Consider the following 25,212-nt stretch of genomic DNA (forward strand, 5'->3'; position numbering starts at 1 on the left):
TAACCGACTGACCATCCAGGTGCCCCCACTGAGGAAAGTTTCTTATCTGTCATTTCCTTTGCCCCACCCCCATCCTCATTTACTATTTACTTCTTTTCCAGCATGACCAGAGTACCCAGCAATAGGAGATCCTTCCCCCTCAGTTATATCTCCCCTAACTTGAGATTCTGGGATAGGAATTCTTAAGATAGCACATTCTGCATCTTTGATTTGTAAACTTTTTTTCAGAAGTAGGATTTCTTCATCAAACTTAATCATAGGTTTCATTCCACTGTCTGAAAGAAATAAATCAGAGAGAATCATATAGGATGGGGTAGGCTGGAGCCAGATCAGGTAGGCTTTGTGGATAATGGTAAGAAATTTGGATATTATTCTAAGCATGATAAGAAGTCTTAAATGGTTCTGATCAGGGAGTACCTGTGATGTGAATTTATGTGTTGAAATGTCATGCTGGATAAAAAAAATGTCACTTTTGCTTTCATTGGAGCAAGAGTGAGGACGGGAGGCCAGCTGGAATCTATTTCAACAGTTCAGGTCAAGAACGAGAGTATGTTGGACTAGGGTGATGGGACAGATGTAGGGTTGCCAGCTTTTACAGGACTTGAAAAGAGAAGAGATGGTGTGACAAGGCATTTAGGAAAGTAAGAAAGTCAGTGTTCTAGGGAGGTACAGCATGACTGCCTGCAAGGTAAGAGCTCCCTTGAGGTTCATGGTCATGACATTAAAATAAGACCACTAGCATGCTGGGTGTCATTTTCCAGCTCCGTTTGCTGCAATAATGTCAGTGCAGAGCAGCTGGAGAATTGGATTGCACAGTAGTTTCTCCCAAGCACGTGCAACACAGCAAAAGTGATGGAGCAGGGATGGCAATCAAGAGCATACACGAGGGAGTGCTGACAGCGAACGACTTTGCTTAATGTGTGGAAAGAAGGGAGGGAAAACATCAAGAAGACTTAAGACTGCAAATAGGTGACAAGGACTAGATTGTAGGTGGTAGTGAGATAGAAGGATTGTTGAGTCCAGGTATTTGAGGATGTGCGCTAGAAAGCTAGAGATAGCTTTAGAGTGGACGATGCACAGAATTGGCGTAAGGCGGGAGGCTCTGCACTTATTGAGGATAACAAGGTCTAGGATATGACCATGGGAGTAAATGTCTGAAGTGGGTGGAGGACACAGTGAGAGTTGAGTCATTTTCTGTCAGGTGTCCCTAGAACTCTGTTCATGGCTCTATTATAGCACTTTTTGTGTTTTATTGTGATTTTTGCTTTACGTGCCTGCCGCCTCTACTAGACTTCTGAAGGTAAAAACCGTCATATAGAACTTGTCTTTATTGCCTAGCACAAGCGTGACACATGGTTGGTAAAGATATTTGTAGGCTAGCTGTTAAAAAGAAATTTGAGACAATTAGGAAAATTTCAACTTTGACTAGATTTAATAATATTGAGCAACTATCAGATTTTTTTTTAAGGTGTAATAATGGTATTGTGGATATATATGAATCTTTTTAAAGTATTTATTTATTTTTGAGAGAGAGAGAGACAGACAGAGCATGAATGGGGGAGGGGCAGAGAGAGAGGGAGACAGAGAATCCAAAGCAGACTCCAGGCTCTGAGCTCTCAGCACAGAGTCCAACGCGGGGCTGAACTGAACCATGAGATCATGACCTGAGCCGGAGTCGAATGCTTAACTGACTGAGCCACCCAGGCGCTCCGTAATATGAGTCTTTATGTTGTGGAGACGCTTACTGAAATATTTACGGATGAAATAACATCTGGGACTTACTTCACAAATAATCTAATGGGGGCGCCTGGCTGGCTCAGTCAGTAGAACATGCGACTCTTGATCTCAGGGTTGTGAGTTCAAGCCCCATATTGGGTGTGGAGCCTACTTACCAAAAAAAGTAATAAGTAACTAAGAAAAAATCTAATGGGTGTTTGTGTGTGTGAGTGAAATAGTGGGAATATGATGGAATAAAATTAGCCATGAATTGCTAAGGATTGAAATTAGGTAATGGGCACATTGGTCTTACTCTCTACATTTGCCTAGGCTCAGAATTTTCAATAGTAAGGAGCCTTTTAAAAGTTCTGGAACAACATATAATTTTTGTTAAATTGTGAAATAGATGAGTGGAAGAATAAAACATGATCTGATTAATTTTATACATATCTCTCGTACACATCTCCTTTTCTTTTAATTCCAATGTAGTTAACATACAGTGTTATATTGGTTTCAGGTGTACAACATAGTGATTCAATAATTCCATATATTACTCACTGTTCATCAAGTAAGTGTACTCTTAATCCCCTCACACACACATCTTCTGAAAGAGATTTTAATGATACACTTTCTGAATTCGTTTTATTAAGGAATTTTTGTATGCTAGGAATCTATTAAAGGGGATGAAATTGATTTGGTGTTTACTAGGCATGTTATGGAACAATTGAATTAGAAGTTTGTTTTGAGCTTCCAGAAGCTTATGGTAAAACAAGAAAGTTCTTTTGAAGCCAGCCACAGTTCTTGGAAGGAATAGGAAGTGAAGCAAGGAGACAAGAAGGAAAGAATGGAATCTCGTTTCTAGGAATGGCTATAAGGCTTAGCGCGTTCTGTCCTGTCTGCATTTCTCATGGCATTTCAGAGATATGTTTGTGCTTCCAGAACTTTCAATAATGAAATGGTGTCAGTGCTTTGAGTTTTTATAGCTCCTTTTTTTCCTGAATAATGTAAGAGCTATCTAGATGGCAAGGATGAGACGTTTAGAAAGTGTATATTATCAAAATGACTGTTCCTGTTAGAAAAAGAATCAAGACAAGTAGTAAAATGAGAGAAAATCAAGATTCAGGGCTCATCAGGACCATCGAGGGAAATATTTGTTAGTGAGAACTGTGTAACCATGACTGTTTATAACCCAATCTTTTGTCCCCAGAACAAGAGGCAGAGGAAGGGGACGAGGCAAGAGGCGATTTGGCCCAGGTCGACGGCCAGGGCGCCCTCCAAAATTTATCCGCTTGGAAATAACCAGCGAAAATGGGGAAAAGTGTGATGACACGACACAGGTATTGGGCGAGGGAAGAGCTCCTTCCTTGTCAGATGCTTGCTTAGGGGACCTGGAGCAATTACCAGGTTTCAGTACAAACATCCCCCCAGAGGCTGAGCATCCTGCCATGCTGGTGCTTTGCCGCCTGTTCCTTAAAGGGTGACCGGAGAAAGGCAAGAAGAACGTATTCTTTTTTTTTTTATTCATAATTTATTTATTTTTTAATTTACATCCCAGTTAGTTAGCATGGAGTGCAACAATGATTTCAGGAGTAGATTCCTTAATGCCCCTTACCCATTTAGCCCATCCCCCCTCTTATAACCCCTCCAGCAACCCTCTGTTTGTTCTCCATGTTTAAGAGTCTCTTATGTTTTGTCCCCTTCCCCTATATTCATCTGTTTTGTATCTTAAAGTCCTCATAGGAGTGAAGTCATATGACATTTGTCTTTCTCTGACTGACTAATTTCACTTAGCATAACACCCTCTAGTTCCATCCACGTAGTCGCAGATGCTAAGATTTCACTCTTTTTGATTGCCGAGTAATACTCCATTATATATATATATATATACACACACACACACACACACACACACACACACACCCCACATAAGAAGAACGTATTCTTGAATGTTACAACAAAAACCCAACATTGCTGCCCTCAAGATTTGAGATTGATCAGAGATATTACTGGGGGACCCTGTTTAATCCGTTGAAACAGTTGAAATGATTATATTCCAGAAGAGTTCTCCCATTAGAGTCCTTTCCTCAAGAAGTGATCTGGAATATCTCCTAGTTTTCACAGCCTGGGGATGGTTTTCCCAGAAGGAGAATTTTTTTTTTTTTTTTTTTTTTTTCTGGGTATCATGACTCTAGCCATTTAAAAAATCATGCAGGAACTCTGAATCTTAGCTGACGATCTCTGTAGCACGAGTCTCTACCTAGGTGGGGAAATAATTCCTGGTTGTTGCAATTTCAGGACTTGCTACATTTTTCCACCAAGGAGCAGTTTGATGAGGCTGAGCCAGCGACTCTGAACGGGCTGGATCAACCAGAGCAGACTGCTCTCCCCATCCCACAGCTGCCACAGGACACCCAGCCTTCTCTGGAGCATGAGCCAGAGACTCACAGCCTGCATCTGCAGCCCCAGCATGAGGAGAGCGCGCTGCCTGCCCAGAGCACTCTGACGGCCGATGACATGCGCAGAGCCAAGCGTATCCGAGTAAGTGGGGAGCGCGGCTCCTCCCTGATGAGGTGCTGCCCTTTCTCCAGTCAGCTGGCTTTCGAGGCGCCACGTTTCCTGACTTACTATTCACCGTCCACTTCGAAATCCTGCATCTAACCTACCACGTGCTTGATTCCCTTATTTCAGAAGAACGTATTCACTATTTCTCAATGTCTTTGTGTCCTGTGACAGGCTGGAATGGCTGGTCCTAGATCCCATCAGTTTAGTAATGACACAGAAGCCTGGCTTTTGGCAGCTTCGGGACAAGAATAGTTCAAATAGGATCACGTTCTGGATCCCTAAACTCACAGATTGGAAATGGGGAAATAAGTCCACTTAATTATAATAATGATTTACAGCGAAGCTGTATCTGTGATTTACAGCGAGGCTGATCTGTGACTAATGAGAGCTCTCAGGTTAATTCTGGGTAAATGAACTTGGTTGTCTACAGTTTCCAAGGGGAGACTGGCAAATGTCATTACTCGTCAAAGCAAAGGGACCCGTGGCCGAGTTGATATGGCAGGTACGCTTTACACACCCAGGACAGCTTGAAGTTTAAGCTCCAGGTTCAGAGTTGGTCAATACCTCACTTATGTGGCCTGCGTCTTGACTTTAGACCATGTGGCCACGGGACCTCCTTGGCTTCCAGATCAGATGCGTGTTAAGTCTTTTTTTCACAGATAGCCTCAGAGTCTGAGTTAGTTGCTGCAGGGGATGCATGTGGAGAGCAGGATAAGTGCACGTGCTGACCAATTTACATCCAGAAGACAATTACTTATACCCCTGTCTGTGGCAGCAGGGTATATACTTTTATTGTACTTTATATGTGGATAGAAAGAGGGGTTTTTCTGTATAACTTCTCAGGCTTCACAATTTCTAGATAGGTGATTGTTTTAGCTTATGTTTCTTTTGGACTTCTCATTTGCCTATGGGCTAGAAGGGACCTTGAAAAATAGTTCAGTCCATGCCTTCATGTAAAAGTACATTTAAACACTTTCAGCTGTGTAATAGTATTCAAACATCCTTTTTACGGGTCCTGTGATGGAAACACATAATACTCTTGGCTCCATGTGTATTCTTTCAAAAGGACATGTAAACATACACAAACATAGACCAGAAAGGCAAAAAGCTGTGAATTAATACCTTCCCATCTGTCATTCTACATTATTTCTCAATCTTCGTTTTACTCTCCTGCTCAATTACTGTCTTTTCTGCTTTGGCCATTCTGAATTTTTACGAAGTTCAGAGAAATGCTTACCAGATTTAATTTTTTTTTGAAGGAAAAAAACCAACCTCAAAGCCCACACGTGTAGTGAAGTTGTGGTTGTACAAGTGTAGTGTGGTTATAACCATACTTGCATTCTTCAGTGAGTTGGGTGACTGGTTTAGGTACAGGGTTCCTTGTGTCAAAGCCAAAGCCATGTGCATGTGGCTTCTGGAGGTCAGTCTTAGTTGAGCTTTTGTTCTTTTTCCTTTCACACATTCTAAAAAGTAGGGCTATGTATTTTTTCATCTTTTCTATCCAGGTTGGTAATGACCAACTGAAGGGAAGTCTTCCAATCCAATTGGTAATGTAACTATTTTTCTCTCCTCTAATGCTGCCTGCTCAGTTGGAGCTGCAGGTAGGTTTGTTTCCTGTGTCTCACGTAACAGAATGTTATTTAAGTGTTTGCCTGACCTGCTCTTCTTTGCAACCTGTACGTGCTAAATCCTGGTGGAAACTACAATTTGGTTGCTACAGTGAATGCTAATTAGTTAATGAGCAACAATTGATCTTCAGATAGGTCAGTGAATAAATTGTGGGCGGCAGATTCCTCCTACACAAAATAAAGGGTAGGACCAAGCGATCTCCAAGGTCCCTTCCAGCTCTACAACGACTTGAACGACTTGTGGGATAGTCGTGAGATCTGACTATAGGCTCGGCACTGTGCTGGGGGCACAATACAATTTTCACATGAGTCCTGTCCTCTAGGAGCTTATAGTCCAATTAGGGAGATAATGGTCATGTAAGGTGGCTTACAGTTGACTGCTAGGTTTAAAAGTGTAACCTGTAATTGTTACCAAAACTGGGAAGCTAGGAAGGCCAAAGAAAGAGGAAGCAGTCAGGGAATATGGATGCAGCAGTTCATGGATGATGTGAGATTTAAACAATCTGGGAGAGAGACGGGAAGAAGGTAGGCTGTTTCTGTGGATGGTGGCCATAGGATCAAAGGCCAACACACGGGCATGTGCTTGGAATGGTTATGGGACAGTGCACATGGTAGCTTGACCCTAGTGGGTGCCAGGTGAAGGACAGTGGAGAGTGAGATTTGTTGGCTAGTCCACCAAAGGCTTTGAAAGCCGGGTAGAAAACAGACAGAGAAAAGTTAAAAGTAAATTAATTAATTAAAAAGCCAACAAACAGGGCCCCTGGGTGGCTCAGTTGGTTAAGCATCTGACTTTTGATTTCAGCTCAGGTCTTGATCTCAGGGTTGTCAGTCCAAACCCCAAGTTGGGCTCCATGCTGCATGTAGAGCCTACTTAAAAAAGTCAACAGGGGAGCCTGGGTGGCTCAGTTGGTTGAGCGTCTGACTTTGGCTCAGGTCATGATCTCGCAGTTTGTGAATTTGAGCCCCACATTGGGCTCTGTGCTGACAGCTTGGAGCCTGGAGCCTGGTTCAGATTCCGTGTCCCCCTCTCTCTCTGCCCTACTCCCACTCCCACTCTGTCTCTCTGTCTCAAAAATAAAAATAAAACTTAAAAAAAAGTCAACAGGATTTATTTCTTTTTAGTGTCAAGATCAAAATAATATGCAAATTGATCAATTAAATTAAGTTTCCTTTAGCTATTAATATCAAACTTGAGAATCATTATAGGTATTTGTCTATAAAGAACGTTGTCTCAGAATTCATTAAAAATTTTTTTAATTAAAAATTTAAAAAAAATGTTTATTTGCTTATTTTTGAGAGAGAGAGTGAGTGAGTGCAGGGGAGTGGCAGAAGGAGAGGGAGAGAGAATCCCAAGCAGGTTCTGCACTCTCAGTGTGACCCAGCACAGAGCTCAAACTCAAGAACCATGAGATCAGGACCTGAGCCAAAATCAAGAGTTGGATGCTTAAACGACTGGGACACTCAGGTGCCCTTTAATTTTTAAATGATCTTATTTTATTTTTTAATTTGAGAGAGAGAGAGAGAGAGAGAGAGAGAGACAGAGAGAGAACACTTGTGAACAGGGGAAAAGCAGAGGGAGAGCGAGGGAGAGAGGGAGAATCTTAAGCAGGCTCCATGCTCAGTGTAGAGCTGGATGTGGGGCTCGATCCCACAACCCTGGGATCATGACCTGAACTGAAATCAAGAGTTGGACGCTCAACCACCTGAGCCACTCAGGTGCACCTAAGAACTCATTTCATTGTGGGTTGAATCCCTTATCACAGGTTTTAGCAACCATAACATTGTGGTACCATTGAGGATCTTACATACCAAATAGTATGGCATGGTTGGCTGATGGCAACTCAGGGATCTGAAGATCCATAATGGATCCATCTGTGCTGCTTCTGCCACTTTTCGTGGTTTGCTCTAGAAATATGTGCCAGCACAGCTCTGAACTACAGAGGATACAAGTGGCCTGGAAGTGGGTTGGGGTGGGGACAGTTTTCAGCACTTTCACTGCCCCGTGCTGTGTGGATTACATGAGGATCATTAGATCAGAGAAATACGGTCTTCAGGGCTTCATGGGGATTAGAAAGATGACAAGAACAAGGTTTGTGGACAGAACTAAGAATGAGGAGCCCGGTGGCTGGTCAGTGATCAAGTGTCTGAGAACACTCCTGCTAATCAGGAATGGCAGAAGACTTATTAGCATAATAGTCCAAAACAAAATCGAGTTCTGAATTTGGTGCCCAAAAAGGAATGGAATCCCTAGTCGGACCAAGATCAGTGGTACATTGTGTCTGCCCTTGGAAACCTTATCAAACTTGGATAAAGGAAAACTGATTCTTACCTGCCAAAAGCACTCTAAATCTTGAATGTCTGAACCTCAGGACAGTATTTGTTTATTTGCAATATTTCCATTAAGTTTTAGAAGTAGCCAGAATAGTGTAAGCTTTTATGTAAAATAAGTATTTGTTCAGGCAGAGTAAAAAGATTAGGTAACTGCTGAACCGTATAACAGTGCAAGAAAGCTCTGTGGCTGACGTGAAAAAGGGCTACTGTTTAAGATCTCTGCAGATACTATAAAAGAGACCTTGAAAAAATTCATCTTGATTTTCATATGGAATACATTTCATTAATTCTGAAACTTTTATTGAACACTTCCTATGAGCTAAGCTATATGTCAAGGGATTTGGATACAAAGGAGAATAAAATATGATGCAGTCTGGAAGCAACCTCAGTCAACTTGGGAAGACAACAGAATTTCTAAATACCTACTTGAGATAAATGAGTGGGTAAAATGTCTCTCCCAGCCCTGTGAGAGACCCCTGAAGAGGAAGTTTTCTGTCACATAGTAACTGTGTTCAGAATTTCCACTAACTAAAACATAATTATTTTGCTTTTCCCCGAATGATTATTTCACTTTAAATTCAGTTTAGACATTGCTTCTTGTAAGTAATTTGAAAGTAAAGGGTTAAGCATGGTTCCTTGTACTTTTTTCATCGCACAAATAATGCGTTAAGGTCTCCTTTAACCCTTCAATTACTATTCCCTCATAGTTTCATAAGCATACCCACTCACAGATATATTTTTTTGAAGGATTATTTTTCCTTCTCCTAGCTCTCTAGAGCATTCTCTCTGGCCTTTTGAGGAACTAATGAATGAGTCTTCATTATAGTATAACTAAAATACTGATTCAGAATTCTCTGTGTGAAAGATGATTCTGTTGATCTGCTCTCAGTAGAGCATGAGCTGTTTTTCCAGCCGTAGTGATGAATTTGCATTGAATATCCATCCATAGTCTGCCACTAGGATTCCCTGTAACAATTGCATGAATTTACAAGATAGCTAATCAACATTAGAAGTGCGATCTGTGACTGAAAAAAAAAAATTGGCTGGTCTAGACAGAGAACAAAGTGATAAGCTTAACTTTCTTAGCATGGCCTTCTAACCAGTGGAACTAACTAGTTACACTGAGAACTTGTCTTCTGCAATTTCTAAGTAGGAAGTGGTCAAATACACATATTCCATTTATGATGGGTGTTCATGTATCTTGTGTCATGAATAAACATGTTCATATAAATCTGTATCTTTCATTTCTCTCTCAAGTTTCTTTTCTTAAATTGAAATATAATTCACATACCATAAAATTCACCCTTTTATAGTGGCTTGTAGAATATTCCCAAAGTTGTACAACCATCACCATGATAATTCCAGAATATTTCCCTCACCCTCAAAGAAACCCTGTATCCATTGCCTCCTTCCCTGCCCCTGGCAAGTACTGCCCTTCAGTCCTTTTTATATCTTTTATTTCCTCCTAAACATTTTAATCAAGCTTCTAATTATTTTTCTCAAGAGCTTCAGCAAGTAACATTTGGCTGACTTGCTCCAACCTCATTAATGCGTGTGTGACTTATCCCACATCATTTCTAATAAATCTTCTATTATTCTACTCCATTCGGGGATTTATTTTTTTATACAAATCCTTGATTGGGAATTATTTTTTGGGTCTTACTTAAATTCTTTCACCCCCTCCCCCCAACATCCATAAATATTGTGAGACATAAAAGAAATTTGTCTTTTCAGCATTTGGGGCTTGCTTTGTTTTTAATGTCTTCACCAGAAAAATCTTCTTTCTTTAAAAAAAATTTTTTTTTTTTAATTTTTGAGAGAAAGAGAGAGAGAAAGAGAGACAGAGAAGCAGACAAAGAGGGAGAGAGAGAATCCTCAGCAGACTCCATGCTGTTAGCATAGAGCCTGATGAACCCTGAACCCTGAGATCTCGATCCCATGAACCCTGAGATCATGACCTGAGCTGAAATCAAGAGTCTGACGCTTAACTGACTGAGCCACCCAGGCGCCCCTGAAAGACTTCTTTCAACTGTGTGTCCCAGAGTTGAATTTCTATGGAAAGTCTGACTGCAGAGATCATTCTACTTGTCTATAAAGGTGTGAGCTGCTTCTGCACTTGATTTCCTCACTAAATAATCGTATTTGTGTGTGTCTTTCAGAATGCAGCTCTTCAGCATCTGTTTATCCGGAAGTCCTTCCGGCCTTTTAAGTGTTTGCAATGTGGGAAGGCCTTCCGTGAAAAGGACAAACTGGACCAACATTTGCGCTTCCACGGGCGGGAGGGGAACTGCCCGCTGACCTGTGATCTCTGTAACAAGGGCTTCATCAGCAGTGCGTCCTTGGAGAGCCACATGAAGCTCCATTCAGATCAGAAGACTTATTCTTGCATTTTTTGCCCAGAATCCTTTGACCGCCTTGATTTGTTGAAGGATCATGTGGCCATTCATATCAATGATGGCTGCTTCACCTGCCCAACCTGTAAGAAACGATTCCCAGATTTTATCCAGGTGAGTGTCTACTCCTGAGATTCCTGTACACTTTCTTCTTTGGTAAGAGACACTTCGATGTTTGGGAAATTGAGACTGCCTGCCGCCTGCATTTTCATCCCTTCTTTGAACTTTACGGTTGAGAACGGTATTTCTTCAATCAAGCTGCTTTTGATAAACAAAAGATTATTATGACCCTCAATTGTCCAAATCAGACATTGGCATTTAAACATTTAAGTTTTATTACAAGTAACAAATACCCAGATCTGATTATAATTTTTACAAAGTCTTTCTTAATCTTTGCCAGTACCCTCTACTCATAAAATATAGAGAGCCTGTGGAAGACATACTCCCATTTCCTGGCCTGGAAACATTTTCTCTCTACTACTGTGGTATCCTGTCTTGCTTTACTAAGGTCATGCATTTTGGAAGGAAACAAAGAGAAAGTTGGTATATAATATACTTTTGTGTCAAGCACTGACCTCCTTCCTTGGACTATAGTCTGGAGCAAAATAGGTGAGGATAAATTCCAGAATATTCATGATTTCATTTGGACTTCAAGTGATGATATGCTAGTTCTATGCTAGTCAATGAGTAATTAAATATAAATATCTAATGAAAAATATTCTCTTTTAAAAAAAATTACCCAAATAAAAGATCATAGTTTTATTAGTGTTGGGACTCTTGGTAATTTTATCACTTCACACAAGCAATTAGCAAGTGGCTTAAGGCAGAATCTAATGGCAAAAGAGACTCAAAAACAACGAAGCAAAATGTCTTACAGAAATACCTTGATATGACTACTTAGCTCTCATTCACAACTCTCATTCATTGGATATTTATGGCTAAGAGAGTTCAGAGGTCATATTCCTTTATTTAAGTTATCTAAAAGTATAGGGAATAAGTCTCAATTAAGGAGAAATGATGCTGGTGATTGTATTTTTCTCATAAATGCACAATATATTTTATGTCATCCAATTCATGTCTTTATTCTTCAGAACGTGATTTAATAGAAAGATGTAAAAGGACCAATTACTAAAAGGGGCTAAATTGCTTCTGTACATGTTGGAGGCAGGAAAAAGTGAGAAAGAATTATTTCTTTATCTTTCTGCAGATAATTTTTAGCAAGATTCATTTAAATCCAAAGGAACTCTGCTTTTAATCTTAAAGAGAGAGAAGGAAAAATGGGTCTTATGTGATCGGGGCTTTGACTAAGCAAGTACTCTTTCTTCCTCTTCTTCAAATTCAGGTTAAGATTTGTAAGGCTTTCTGGCTACTTGTTCTGTTTCTTTATGACAGGGATACTATGTGTGATTGAGGCCAATTATCAATCACATCTGATTGGATTACACCGCCAGGTTGATGAAAATCCATGGTAATGCGTTTGGCTCCCTCTAGTGTTGATAAGCCACCTTTTGCCATTTCATTTGGTGCTTGAGTCCTCTGACTCTTTCGTGTCTTCTGCCAGGTGAAAAAGCACGTGCGAAGCTTCCACTCGGAAAAGATCTACCAGTGTACAGAGTGCGACAAGGCCTTCTGTCGTCCTGACAAACTGCGTCTCCACATGCTCCGACATTCGGACCGCAAAGATTTCCTGTGTTCCACATGTGGAAAGCAATTCAAGGTATGTAAGCAGGGAACAGCCTAAGGTAGTTCTCATGCTGCTGAAATTATGTCAAGCTAAGGCCTGTTCATTTCATCAGTTAATCACCTACTTACAAAGAACTGAACTTGAAATGCATTTTATGTCTCATGTTTGACTTAGTTATTATTATAAAATTAAGGAAAAAAACTCACCTTAATTTCTCCAAATAATTAATTCAAATTGCTGAATAGAGTAATACCACATCTCCTTAAAAGATCTAAATGCATAATGAACAGAACTAAGTTGCTATTGAGGAATTCCTAAGAGAACAATACATTTACTTACCAAATCAAGAGATTTTTATTGAGCACTTATGAAGTATTAGAGACTGGTAATTGAGCCCTGAAAGTCGTAGGACTCTCATCTAAGGGAGGTGGGAAATCTGTAGAACACTGAATGGCTTAGACAACTTTAGGGGAATGGTAATGACTCCAAGGATTAAAATAAGACATAATCGGGGTGCCTGGGTAGCTTAGTTGGTTGAGCGTCCGACTCTTGATTTTGGCTCAGGTCATGATCCCAGGGTTGTGGGATCGAGCCCTGCATTGGGCTTTGCACTAAGCAAGCTTGCTTGGGATTCTCTTTCTCCTCTCCCTTTCCCTCTGCCCCTCCCCCATTTGCTCACTTGCTCTCAAATAAATAAACATTAAAAATTTTTTTAAAAATAAAATGAGACATAATAAGTGTCAGTTACCTGCCTGGAATTTAGAAGAAGCAAAGGAAAAACCTACAGGAGAATCAGATAAGAATTAAACAAGTAAATGTGGAGATAATAAAGTGTTCTTTGTTGGGAAATCAGATGGTTTGCATTCAATAGAGAAACTCCAGTAATATGGTTGTATGTCATGCTGTCATAGAAATGAAAAGAATCAGAAGTGGATGCAGGAAGGAAAAACTAATTTGAAAAAGTTGTATTACATAGAATGTGTAGACATTAAAGAGAAATAGGGAGTAATTTTCAGAGTTTAAGTTGATGTATTGTGGAATATAATCCTGATAGCTTTCAGTATACAGTAGCATGGTTTAGAACTAATGTGAAAGGTGTAAATGGGCCTAGTATTTTTTGTTGTTGTTTCTGAATCAAAAAACAACACCAACAGTATATGTAAAAGGAAGGATCCCTGTCTTATGATGTTAACCGGTTGGCCATCCATCCATCCTATCCATTCCATATTTTTTCATAATCTCTTTTGTGCCAGATGTTATTTTCACACCATGCAGGTAAAACACCTTGCTACTTTCATGTTCTCCTTTACCTTCACCCAGTGTATTACACAGGGTTCAATCAGAGAAGCAAACCCACTAGAGTTGTGCAGTAAAGGATTTTCTTATGGGAATAAGAACTTCATTATAGAAGAAGAGAAGTAAGAGTCTGGCAGGAAAAGTTGGAGGATCAGAGAAGAGTCACTAAGGCACCCTTCTGAAGCCCTGGTCTGTGTAGATAATGGGAATTTACCTGGGAGTCTGGGAACCCAGGCACCTGCACCAGGCTCAGGAAAGAGAGCTGGTGCTGTCCGTGGGAGGCTGGTGCTGCCTGTGTTAGTGAACGCGGACTGGCCAGCGGCACCTGCTCCCAGGAAGAGGGCTGGTGGCCTAGTGGGAGACAACAAGGGTGAGTGAGGCTGTCCTGCATCTGACCCACAGCCTCATGGCTGCTGCTTCATTTCCACCTTGCAGTCTGGCGCGAGCCTCTTTCTTAGCTAAGACTAACTGGGAACCACACTGGGAAGGGGATCCGTGTAAATGTAGTTAGTTCCCTTTAGTCAGATTGACACATTATAAAAGCACAATGTACCTACAACCCATTTTTCAGACTATAGTGAGTTATTTTTCTAGAGAACAAATCTGATGCCATGTCCCTTCAGAAAAACCCTTTAATTTTAATTAATGTTCTTAAAGTTTATTTATTTATTTTGGGAGAGAGAAATTGAGAGTATGCCCGAGTGGGCAAGGAGCAGAGAGAGAGTGAGAGAGAGAGAGAGAGAGAGAGAGAGAGAGAGAGAGAATCCCAAGCAGGCTCCATGCTGTCAGCACAGAGCCTGACACGGGGCTTGATTCCACAAACCATGAGATCATGACCTGAGCCAAAATCAAGAGTTTGACACTTAACCAACTGAGCCACCTGGGTGCCCCAAAACCCTTTAATTTTAATAGCCACCTAGATAGATTCCTAAGTGCTTATCACTTAAAAGTCACCACAAGGCACCTGGATGGTTCAGTCAGTGGGGTATGCAACTCTTGATCTCAGGGTTATGTGTTCAAGCCCCATGTTGGGTATAAAGTTTACTTAATTTAAAAAAGTCACCACAAGATTTGGCTCCCATAACAGAATATACAGAGTTGTCAAATCACTAAATTGTACACTTGAAACTAATGTAACCTTGTGTGTCATTTAAACTCTAGTGTTTTTTTCGGACGCCTGGGTGGCTTAGTTGATTGAATGTCCGGCTTCAGCTCAGGTGATGGTCTCACAGTTTGTGAGTTCCAGCCCTGCATTGGGTTCTCTGCTGTCAGCACGGAGCCTGCTTCAGATCCTCTGTCTCCCACTCTCTCTGCCCCTCCCCCCGCCAATGAATTACAATAAAAAAATAATAAACTCTAGTGGTTTTTTTTTTTCATGTTTATTTATTTTGAGGGAGAGAGAGAGGGAGAGAGAGAGAGAGAGAGAGAGAGAGTGTGTGTGTGTGTGTGTGTGTGTGTGTGTGTGTGCTCGTGTGCAAGCAGCAGGGTGGGGGGCAGACAGAGAGGAGGAGAGAGAATCCCAAGCAGAGCCTGATGCAGGGATCGATTCCATGAACTGTGAGATCATGACCTGAGCCGAAATCAAAAAGTTGTCCACTTAACTGACTGAGCCACCCAAGCACCCCTACCCTCTGGTTAAAAACAGAATCTGGCTCCCAGTTACCTCTGCATTTCCCCCTTCCACTTTGTACTCTGTTCTACTGAACTGTGTGCTTTGCTTAAGTGTGGCATGCTGCCTCTCCTGGAGGCTTTGCATCTGCTCTCCTTTACACCCCACCCCTGCTTGAAATATACTTTCCGACTCTCTCATCATTCCACCCAGCTGATGGCACTTCGTAGAGGCGTTTCTTGCTGCCCTCCCCTCCACTGGCTGAAGTGCTTCTGCTTCTCCTGTGTGTTCCCCTAGGACCCTTTACTTATAACCTTGTCATAGCACTTATACTGAGTTGTAATTGTCCTACTACACGCTCCATGAGGGCAACACGTGTAAAGACAAGGCAGGACCTTCTGGCTTTTAGGAGCTCTCAGGGTTTTTCTTTCTTTCTTTCTTTCTTTTTTTAAAAATTTTTTTAATGTTTATTTATTATTGAGAGAGAGAGATACAGAACATGAGCAGGGGAGGGGCAGAGAGAGGGGGAGACAGAGAATCTGAAGCAGGCTCCATTCTCTGAGCTGTCAGCACAGAGCCCAATGTGGGGCTTGAACTCACAAACTGTGAGATCATGACCTGAGCTGAAGTCAGTCGCTTAACCAACTGAGCCACCCAGGCGCCCCGGTTTTTTTCTTTTCTTATAAAATTTTTTTTAATGGTTATTTGTTTTTGAGAAGGTGCAGGTGGGGGAGGGGCAGAGAGAGGGGTACAGAGGATCCAAAGCGGGCTCTGCGCTGACAGCAGAGGGCTTGATGCAGGGGCTTGAACCCACAAACCATGAGATCATGTCCTGAGCTGAAAATTGGACACGTAACTGACTGAGCCACCCAGACGCCTCAGGAACTCTCAGTTTAAAGAGAAGATTAGAGGGACACCTGGATGGCTTAGTTTGAGGAGCGTGTGACTCTTGATCTCAGAGTCTTGATTCGAGCCCCGTGTCAGATAGAGAGATTACTTAAATAAATAGCACTTAAAAAAATTATTACTGCTACTGTAATAAAGAAAGAATAAAATGCCATGAGGATGAACTCTGACTCCAGGTGTAGGAGAGACTTCATAAATAAGGTGACCCTTGAATTCATGAAAGGGTGGGGAAGAGTTAGCCTGCTAGAGAAAGGGACAGGAGGAGGAGGGAGGGAGAGAGAGATAAAGACACCCCAGAGGCATTTTAAAGCTGGGCTGAACTAAGGCACAGGCAGTGGGCACGGAGAAGAGGGCCCCTATTCAAAACAAACGTCTGAGGGAGAATTGGTAGGACTTTGTGTCTGGATGAAAGGCTGATGGTTAGACAACGAGGGCTTGGGATTTGTAGCTTGGGAGGCTAGGTGTTTGGGAAAGTTGGTGATCCGGCAGCAAGATTTAGGCAGGAGGAGAGAGTAGGGGTGTAATGGATTGGTGTTAGGGCTGTTAGGATGGAAAAGCCTTGCTGAGATTTGTCCTTCGGCAAACATGTCTGTCTCTGCATGCAGAGCACAGAGAAGTACTATTAGTAGGCTTTTGGACTTAGGCAGTGATTCAGTAAAAATAAATTGGCTTGTTTAAAGGGAATAGGTGGGGGAAATTGGTGAATATAGAAACGTAACAGAAGTCTGAGGCGGTGACTTTGATCACTGTATCTAAAGAGACTAAAGATAAATACTGTTATTTAGGGCGGGGTTTGTAATCAAGACTTTACTGCAAATAAGGAGACTCTCAAATTCTCTCCTGGGCTTTCCAGGAATTAGGTGGGTGGCAGTAGGAGGAAAGAGCAGCTGGGTGTCGTGCAGAAGGGAGAGGTAGGTGAGGGGTGCCGAGCTTTGGAAATCTGAATTCAGCGTGGTTCCTGATACGTGGTGGGCACTCAAGAAATACTTGTTAAATGCACTGAAAAATGCAGTGGTTAAATAAAAGTCCCTATACGGAAACGTGGGGAGGACTGTTCTGGTGAGCAGGATCAAAATCTTTATAAGACCAGGGCGCCTGGGTGGCTCAGTCGGTTGGATGTCCAGCCTTGACTCAGGTCATGATCTTGTGGTTCGTGGGTTCGAGCTCCATGTCGGGCTCTGTGCTGACAGCTCGGAGCCTGGAGGGAGACACAGATTCTGCGTCTCCCTCTCTCTCTGCCCTGTCCCTGCTTGCACTCTGTCTCTGTCTGTCTCTCAAAAATAAATAAACATTAAAAAAAAAAAAAAACCTTTGTAAGACCAGTAACAGTTTAATCATATGTGTAAGTGAAGAGAGCCATGCTGGATAAGGGAGCTGGCATTTGTTTGAATTCGTTTTTACTCGGGATGGGCTCTGCCTGATTTTCTCTCTATGGACTCATATCAACCTGTATCACTAGATGAGGTCATCAAACTAAGATCTGTGACCTAGACCGTAATGCTCCATCCACAGTGGGCCATGGAATTGTTTACTTGAACCTCTAAATCCACAAAATGAGAAATTCTTAAATTTATGTGGGATTTAGAAGAATATCATAACATTTGCTAAAATGTGTGGGAATTGAGCATTCATGTGGCTTTGTAGATCTAGTATTACTTATCATCCATTATCAATTTACCTTGTGGTTTGTAATACCAAACCTACTCCATTATCCTTTGATCTCTTCCACATACACGTGAAGTCCTTCTTCTCAGAGACCAAGGCTCAGTGGGACACACTTACTTGCTAGTGGACAGAGTAATCCCCGGTCATTTTTCATGTCCTTGTACCCTCCAGCACCCTAGCAACTCAGGTGCATCATGGCAGGTTGTGCTTACTAAGAACTTGTATTGCTTTTTTTAATCCTTTCATTGAAAGCTTTTCTACCCCTGCTCCCCACTCCCCTGCCTTTTCAAAACTTCCCTCTAAATAGCGAAAAGACAAACTACGGGAACATATGCAGAGGATGCATAATCCTGAGAGAGAGGCCAAGAAAGCCGACCGCATCAGCCGCTCCAAGACGTTCAAGCCTCGTATCACGTCCACGGACTACGACAGCTTCACGTTCAAGTGCCGCCTGTGTATGATGGGCTTCCGGAGACGGGGCATGCTGGTCAGTGCCAAACGGCTTCCAGACCCACCTATTTCTGTTTATGGGGCTGGCTTCTGTGCAGTATCCTGTACGAGATTGGTCAGTAGGTTCTGTCCGTGGTTTGGGGAGAAGCCGGAAGTGCGTAATGCCCAATGGGGTTCTCTCCTTTCCAGGCCCCCCTGCCCTCCTTTGCCGCAGCTCATTTCTGGTGACCTCTTGGGAGAGGTCTTTTTTTGTCACTTTTCATTACTAGTTTTCTTTGCCTTCACCCTTCTCAATCTCTGCTCTTATACTTTATTTCCCTCTTCTCTTTTGTGTTCCTGAACATATTTTCTGGTGAGGTCTTTCCTTGTCTCCAACTGCTCCCTTTTCCAGATGTGATATGACACTAAAAGGAAACTGCCCCTCAAAGCTGGGTATGTGAACCCAGGTTAGCAGACACCTTAGGGTAGCCAGTTCACTGCCCTCAATTCATTTGGACCTCATTACGGTTTTGGCAGAATATATTTCTGCTGGCAGCTAGAGGCATAGGGCATTATTTACAACTTAGAACCTGAGTTTGCATCTCATTCAGTGTCCTCAGTAAGGCTAGGGCACTAAACAATGAAAGACAGGTTTGCATCAGGAGAATTCAACAACGAAATTCGTGCCAGTGTAATTTTCAATTTTCCATCAGCGGGTCTTCCAGTCAGAGTGTTAATGGAATCTGCAGTGACCCAATTCCCCTTCAGTAATTTGCTGAATTACTGTTAGCTCCCGTCAACGGTGACTGTTAAGGCTTGGTGTCAGATGGGCCTGGCAGTGCTGGTTCTGGCCACATGCCCTATTGTTTTGGGGCACTGCTTCAGAGAATGCCAACAGTCAGACCAGCAGTCTAGACCAGGGGCGTTTGGTTAGTGTCTGTCTGTAATGGGCTCTCTTTTTCTCATTTGCTTCTTCCCCTCTTTAGGTAAATCACTTATCAAAGAGGCACCCAGACATGAAGATAGAAGAGGTGCCAGAGTTAACTCTGCCCATCATAAAACCCAACCGCGATTACTTTTGTCAGTATTGTGATAAGGTAAAAGGCAACGTGTCTCTCTGGGAGCCCTGTGCAGAGCCCATGTGTCTGCATGTATAAATACATACTCGGATCTTGCAGTTACTCTTAACAGATGGTTCCCTGTCTCTCGGTAGTTTTCCATTCAGATGAGAAAGGGCTAGAAGCGCAGCCTCATTTTAAGCCAATTTTTTTTTTTTTTTTTTCTGAAGCATTAGTTGACTTTGTGTTTAACACTTTTCCTTCATTCTGTGATTTTTGTTATAAAGGTAGAGGCTTACCAGGAGCTTAGTATATGAATTCATTTCAAATTCCTAAGCTCCAAAGTGAAGATGTTCATCATCCTCCTTGTAAAATATACAGGTTTTGGATTTCTAGAAGATTGAGTAGGATGTAGAGAAGTTTTGCAATGGAAGACTCTTTGTGCTATTTCATTCTTACTTTTGTGCAGTTACAGAAAGACAGAATATACACGTATTGTTCCATTGCAATATTGTTCCCTTATACAATGTAGTTGTGTCAGCTTAAAACTGGGAAGCTTTCTAAAGTGTAGATTCATCATTTCAGGTACTAGTCGCTATTAGACTTGCCATTTTGGAGGATTCTTTGGCATCTAGTACTAGTAAACATATGGGAGCTTTTGCAGAAAGGCAAAATGGGATGAATGGGCCTTTGAAACAATCCTTTTTCTGTGATTATGTAACCACCTCTTAAACTTTAGGGTAAAGCGTATTTTTATTATTGCTATCTTAGATATATAAATTCCAAGAAGATACTTAGCATATCTATATTATGTTCTTATTTTATTTATTTAGGTTATATCCTTATTATCCTTTAATAAATCTGTTAATATATTTTATTTTGGGCTACATGAATGCTTTTTCTCATTTCTCATACCTAACAGTGGAACCGTTAGTTTGCTTTAAGTAAGAAAGTGGAACCGCATACCGCTTTCATGGTGGAGCATTTGAATTTGCAGGTTTATAAAAGTGCCAGCAAGCGAAAAGCCCATATTCTGAAGAACCATCCAGGGGCTGAGCTCCCACCAAGCATTCGCAAACTCCGTCCAGCTGGCCCTGGAGAACCAGACCCCATGCTGAGCACCCACACCCAACTCACTGGCACGATCGCCACCCCTCCTGTCTGCTGCCCTCACTGCTCCAAACAGTACAGCAGCAAGGTATGGGGAAAGGCTTTGACTGCATCTGAATCAAGGTCATTATTCAAGGAATCTCTTAAGAGAAGGTGGTGATTCACTTGCTCTGAATTGATGGGGCACTAACGGAGTTGTTTTCCTAGGTCAGATGGCTAAGGAGCTGCTTCCTGAGAATAGGGACCGCAAGTCCAAAATGAGAAGAGAATAGTGGAATTTCCCCAGTTAATGCATCTCATACATAGGCTGAGCACTCGATTGGTTTCCTCTTCCCTTGGTCTGCGGAGGGTCTCATATTTGAATATTCTATGATCATAGTTTATGAGCTCAGGCTTACAGGAACACTACATAGGAACTTATGTGATAGATCTTGAAAAGGGGTCATTCTTGGTTGGGGGGAGGTTGTGATTGATTGCTGTACGTATTGGTGGATTAGGGGATGCTATGAGGTATTCTGACCTTGCTTGACATTGTGGGGGTCACATGAATCTTCAATTTCTTTTTAGCCTCTTTCTTTTTCTCTTTCATACTGTTGTGCTGCTTTGGGAGGAACAGGCGTGGCGTCAGCATCACTCTATTTTTTTTGTTGTTGTTGTTTTTTTAAGGCATTAAAGACCTTAGGAATCTTTGGAGGGTTTACATTTGAGAAGGGTGGAAAACAACAAATTCTAGTAATTATTCTTGGTTTTGCCATAATTTTTCAGACCAAGATGGTACAACACATTCGAAAGAAGCATCCAGAGTATGCCCAGCTCCCTAACACCTTACATACACCACTGACAACAGCCGTGATCAGTGCTACCCCAGCTGTGTTAACCACAGACAGTGCCACTGGAGAGACCGTGGTGGTAAGTGTGTGACCGAGGAGGGCACCTCACCTCCTTCAGTGCCTATCACAGCTTCCATTACCACAGCTTGTGTTTATCTTGCTATTTAATTGGCTGCAAATGTAGCCCATTTTCCTTCAGTTTTCTGCACAGGGCATTATGCTTATGGTTGGTTGGTCTCCTAGTCGATGCTTTCCAAAGCTCTCTGTACAAGGGGTAGCAAGAAATATTCAGTGCTGCTCCTCTGTGGCGAGAGGGTAACTCCATTGGGCCTGACACAGAGAGATAGATACAGATATATAGGTAATCTTCCAGCATCTTCTCACCTTTGGATTTTTTCCTATCTGAGCTCAGGGCTAGTTTGTACAAGCAGGAGTGTTACCAGCTAATGTGTTTTTTGGTGACTTTTCTAGACAACAGACCTCCTGACCCAAGCCATGACAGAGCTGTCCCAGACGTTAACAACAGATTACCGGACACCGCAAGGGGACTACCAGAGAATTCAGTATATTCCTGTGTCACAGTCTACATCTGGTCTTCAGCAACCGCAGCATATACAGCTGCAGGTGGTGCAAGTAGCTCCGGTACCGTGTCACACTTACTTCTCTTTACCTTCATGCATGCCATGTTGCCACTAGCCAATATGGCAGGCGGGCCATCACAAGCACCCAACTCTCAGAGCTGGGGCTGGACCCGACGGAATGTGCTTGTGCACCTAAGTTCTGAGTCTAAGGCATTCGTAAACCCCTCCCCGTCCCCCCCCGCCGGCTATAGAGGGCTCTGGACTCAGCAGCGTAAGAGATTCCTCTCAATAGCAGTGTAGAGATTTTAGGCTCGAGTGTACGCTGTAATCCCGTGCCATTGCAGGACAGTACCATATGAACTCTTTCGGAGCCTCTTCCGGACCCTTGAGCACCAAAGTTGACTATGTGGTGAGGAACCAGTTTGATAAGTCCCTATGTGGGCATCGAACAACTAACATGAGTGGGAGGTTGTGAAGAGTAATTGTGAGTTTTGAGTGTCGGTCAGTATCTTATTACTACAGAGGTATAACTGTGTTCCTTCTATCAGACGATTAGTAGCTCATTCTCACTAATTAGGGAGCTAGAAGAAGGAATCCTCCCTAAACTATTGTTTTACTTAATTATGCTGAGGAAGTGTACTCCAAATGAACAAACTTGTTGCTTTGAAATCATTTGGTCTCTGAAAGTTTAGAATTAATACCAGAGTGGGAAATGGGGAGTTGCTACTGTCATTGACTGTTCTTGACCTTTTTTTCCCTTTGGGAAGGTTCTTAGCTTCAGCCTTTGGAGGAACCTTTGAATCCCTGAAGTTGCCTGTAGAGTATGATGTATATGTACATTATTCTAGAAAAGGGGACTGTACTTTAGCCAGGTTTTCAGAGATGTCTGGGATACATAAAAGGTTAGGAAACACTATTATAGTGGGTCAATAGTGACAAAAGCTAAAAGCAAACTCTCTTGTTTGATCTCTTTTAACTGATCAAGGGTAGGTCATTAAATTTAATTGAAACTTAATGGAAAAAGACTTGATTCCTGAGAGCTTCTCATTCCAGCTTTTTATAAGGAGCTGTATTCCTTCTATCTCCTTCTTTTCTAGAGTTAGTGTTAGTGGCTTCTGTTTTATAAGCATAATATTTATTAATTTATTTATTTAGAGAGTGCATGTACGTGAGCAGAGGAGGGACAGAGAGAGTCACAGGCAGGCTCTGCGCTCAGCACAGAGCCCAATGTGGGGCCTGATCCCATGACTCTGGAATCATGACCTGAGCTAAAATCAAGAGTTGGACTCTTAACCGACTGAGCTACCCAGGCACCCCACATAAGCATAATTTTTAAAACTGTCTTCTTTTCTGGACCACTTAGGTAGCTCAGTCAGTTAAGGGTCTGACTCTTGATTTTGGCTCAAGTCATGATCTCACGGTTCGTGAGTTCGAGCCCCGCATCAGGCTCTGTGCTGACAGTGTGGAGCCTGCTTGAGATTCTCTCTTACTCCTTCTCTCTCTCTCTCTCTCTCTCTCTCTGCCCCTCCCCCACTCACCTCTGTGTCTCAAAAATAAATAAGTAAACATTTAAAAAAAAAACCCAACTGTCTTCTTTTCTAACATTTACCAGCTTGGCTCAGGTATGGGCTCTCTGGGAGTGAGGCTAGGCTGTCGAGTTCCATCTGCTCTTCTGCTGGAATATTGTCCTAGCTGAGTATCTTCTCTGGAAGGATCTCCCTTACTCTCCATCAATATGCATCTGGTTCTCCCTCCAGGCCACATCCCCTCACCAGTCTCAGCAGTCCACCGTGGACGTTGGCCAGCTCCACGATCCTCAGACCTACGCCCAGCATGCCATCCAGGTGCAGCACATCCAAGTCACAGAGCCCACTGCCCCTGCTTCGTCGTCATCCCAGGTATGCTCTCCGACTGTTCACCCGGGGGGTAACACAGCCTAGGAAAGTTTCATGCAAAGGGTAAGGTGTTAATAAATATTTTTTGAATGGATATAGCTCTGCTTTTTCAATAACAGACTCTGTCATTCAGACACAATAAGACTCCACAAAGTCACCTTCCTCACCAAAATTCAAGAAACACCCTAGCAATTGGATACTATCAGACAGTCCTTTAGAATAGGAAGCAAAGTCTCTAGGATGTAAAATCACGGGGCTCCGTTTGGTCAGGGGAAGCTAATCACTGAAAGCAAGTGTGTCCACAATGCCAATATTAAAACTGGAGGTGTGGGGGGGCACCTGGGTGGCTCAGTTGGTTAAGGGTCTGACTTCGGCTCGCGTCATGATCTTGCCATTTGTGAGTTCGAGCCCCGCGTCGGCCTCTGTGCTGACAGCTCAGAGCCTGGAGCCTGCTTCAGATTCTGTGTCTCCCTCTCTCTCTGCTCCTCCCCTGCTCATGCTCTGTCTCTGTCTCTGTCTCTCTCTCTCAAAAATAAACATTAAAAAAATAAATAAAATAAATAAAATTTAAAAATAAAATAAAACTGGAGGTGGGGCACCTGAGTGGCTCAGTAGGTTAAGCATCTGACTCTTGATTTTGGCTCAGGTCATGATCTCACGGTTCATGAGTTCAAGCCCCACATTGGGCTCTGTGCTGACAGTACAGAGCCTACTTGGGATTCTGTCTCCTTCTGCCTCTGCTCCTTCCCTGCTTCCTGTCTATTTCTCTCTCAAAATAAGCAAAGATAAACTTAAGAGAAAAAAAAGAAACAGGATATGAAGTGAAGGTATCTGAACCAGAAAGGATGCATGTAGTCCCACCTCTGATATCCACTGGTTTCGCATGCCATGTGCCTAGGTAATTAAAAGTTTTAAATCATGCTGACAGACCGTTAAATAAAATATGTTCTTTGCAACGACATGGATGGAGCTACAGAGTATTATGCTGAGTGAAATAAGTCAGTCGGAGAAAGACAGATAGCTTATGATTTCTCTCATATGTAGAACTGAAGAAACAAAACAAGCAAAGGGGAAAAAAAAGAGACAGAGGCAAACCAAGAAACAGACTCTTAATTATAGAGAACAATGTGATGGTGACAGAGGGAAGGTGGGTGAGGAGATGGGTGAAATAAGGGATGGGGACTAAGGAGGGCACTTGTGATGAGTACCAGGTGTGGTATGGATGTGTTGAATCACTTGTCCATCTGAAAGTAAGATTACATGCTATGTTAACTAACTGGAATTTAAATAAAAACTTAAAAAACGTTCTGTTTTCCAACTTGATATATACATATACTTTCATAATAACAAAATTGAAAAGTATGTGTAAAGTAATAATTGATTCTAAATCACATGGATAGAGCCAATTCTAAATTGCTTGCATTTCTGCCAAATGCGTGGGTGGCACTGGCAGTTGCCTGGCTGGGGTGGGAAGAAGTGGGAGAAAGGATTTCTTCCCTCCTTTGCTGGCTCTGTGCCC

The 25,212-nt window shown here is 42.3% G+C and overlaps 1 protein-coding gene across 1 annotated transcript in view; it reads left to right on the forward strand.

Moving 5' to 3' along the window:
• PRDM10 (PR/SET domain 10) overlaps window positions 1–25,212 on the forward strand; it is a 98,777-nt gene that overhangs the window by 64,569 nt on the left and 8,996 nt on the right. Inside the window, exons 10-19 of the mRNA XM_049654376.1 lie at window positions 2,924–3,053; window positions 4,012–4,254; window positions 10,397–10,744; window positions 12,192–12,347; window positions 18,098–18,277; window positions 19,206–19,316; window positions 20,275–20,475; window positions 21,153–21,296; window positions 21,689–21,859; window positions 23,556–23,696. Coding sequence (XP_049510333.1) covers window positions 2,924–3,053; window positions 4,012–4,254; window positions 10,397–10,744; window positions 12,192–12,347; window positions 18,098–18,277; window positions 19,206–19,316; window positions 20,275–20,475; window positions 21,153–21,296; window positions 21,689–21,859; window positions 23,556–23,696 — 1,825 coding nt within the window. The remainder of the gene's footprint in view (window positions 1–2,923; window positions 3,054–4,011; window positions 4,255–10,396; window positions 10,745–12,191; window positions 12,348–18,097; window positions 18,278–19,205; window positions 19,317–20,274; window positions 20,476–21,152; window positions 21,297–21,688; window positions 21,860–23,555; window positions 23,697–25,212) is intronic.

Source organism: Panthera uncia, chromosome D1 (assembly GCF_023721935.1).
Source record: "Panthera uncia isolate 11264 chromosome D1, Puncia_PCG_1.0, whole genome shotgun sequence".
Taxonomy (NCBI): domain Eukaryota; kingdom Metazoa; phylum Chordata; class Mammalia; order Carnivora; family Felidae; genus Panthera; species Panthera uncia.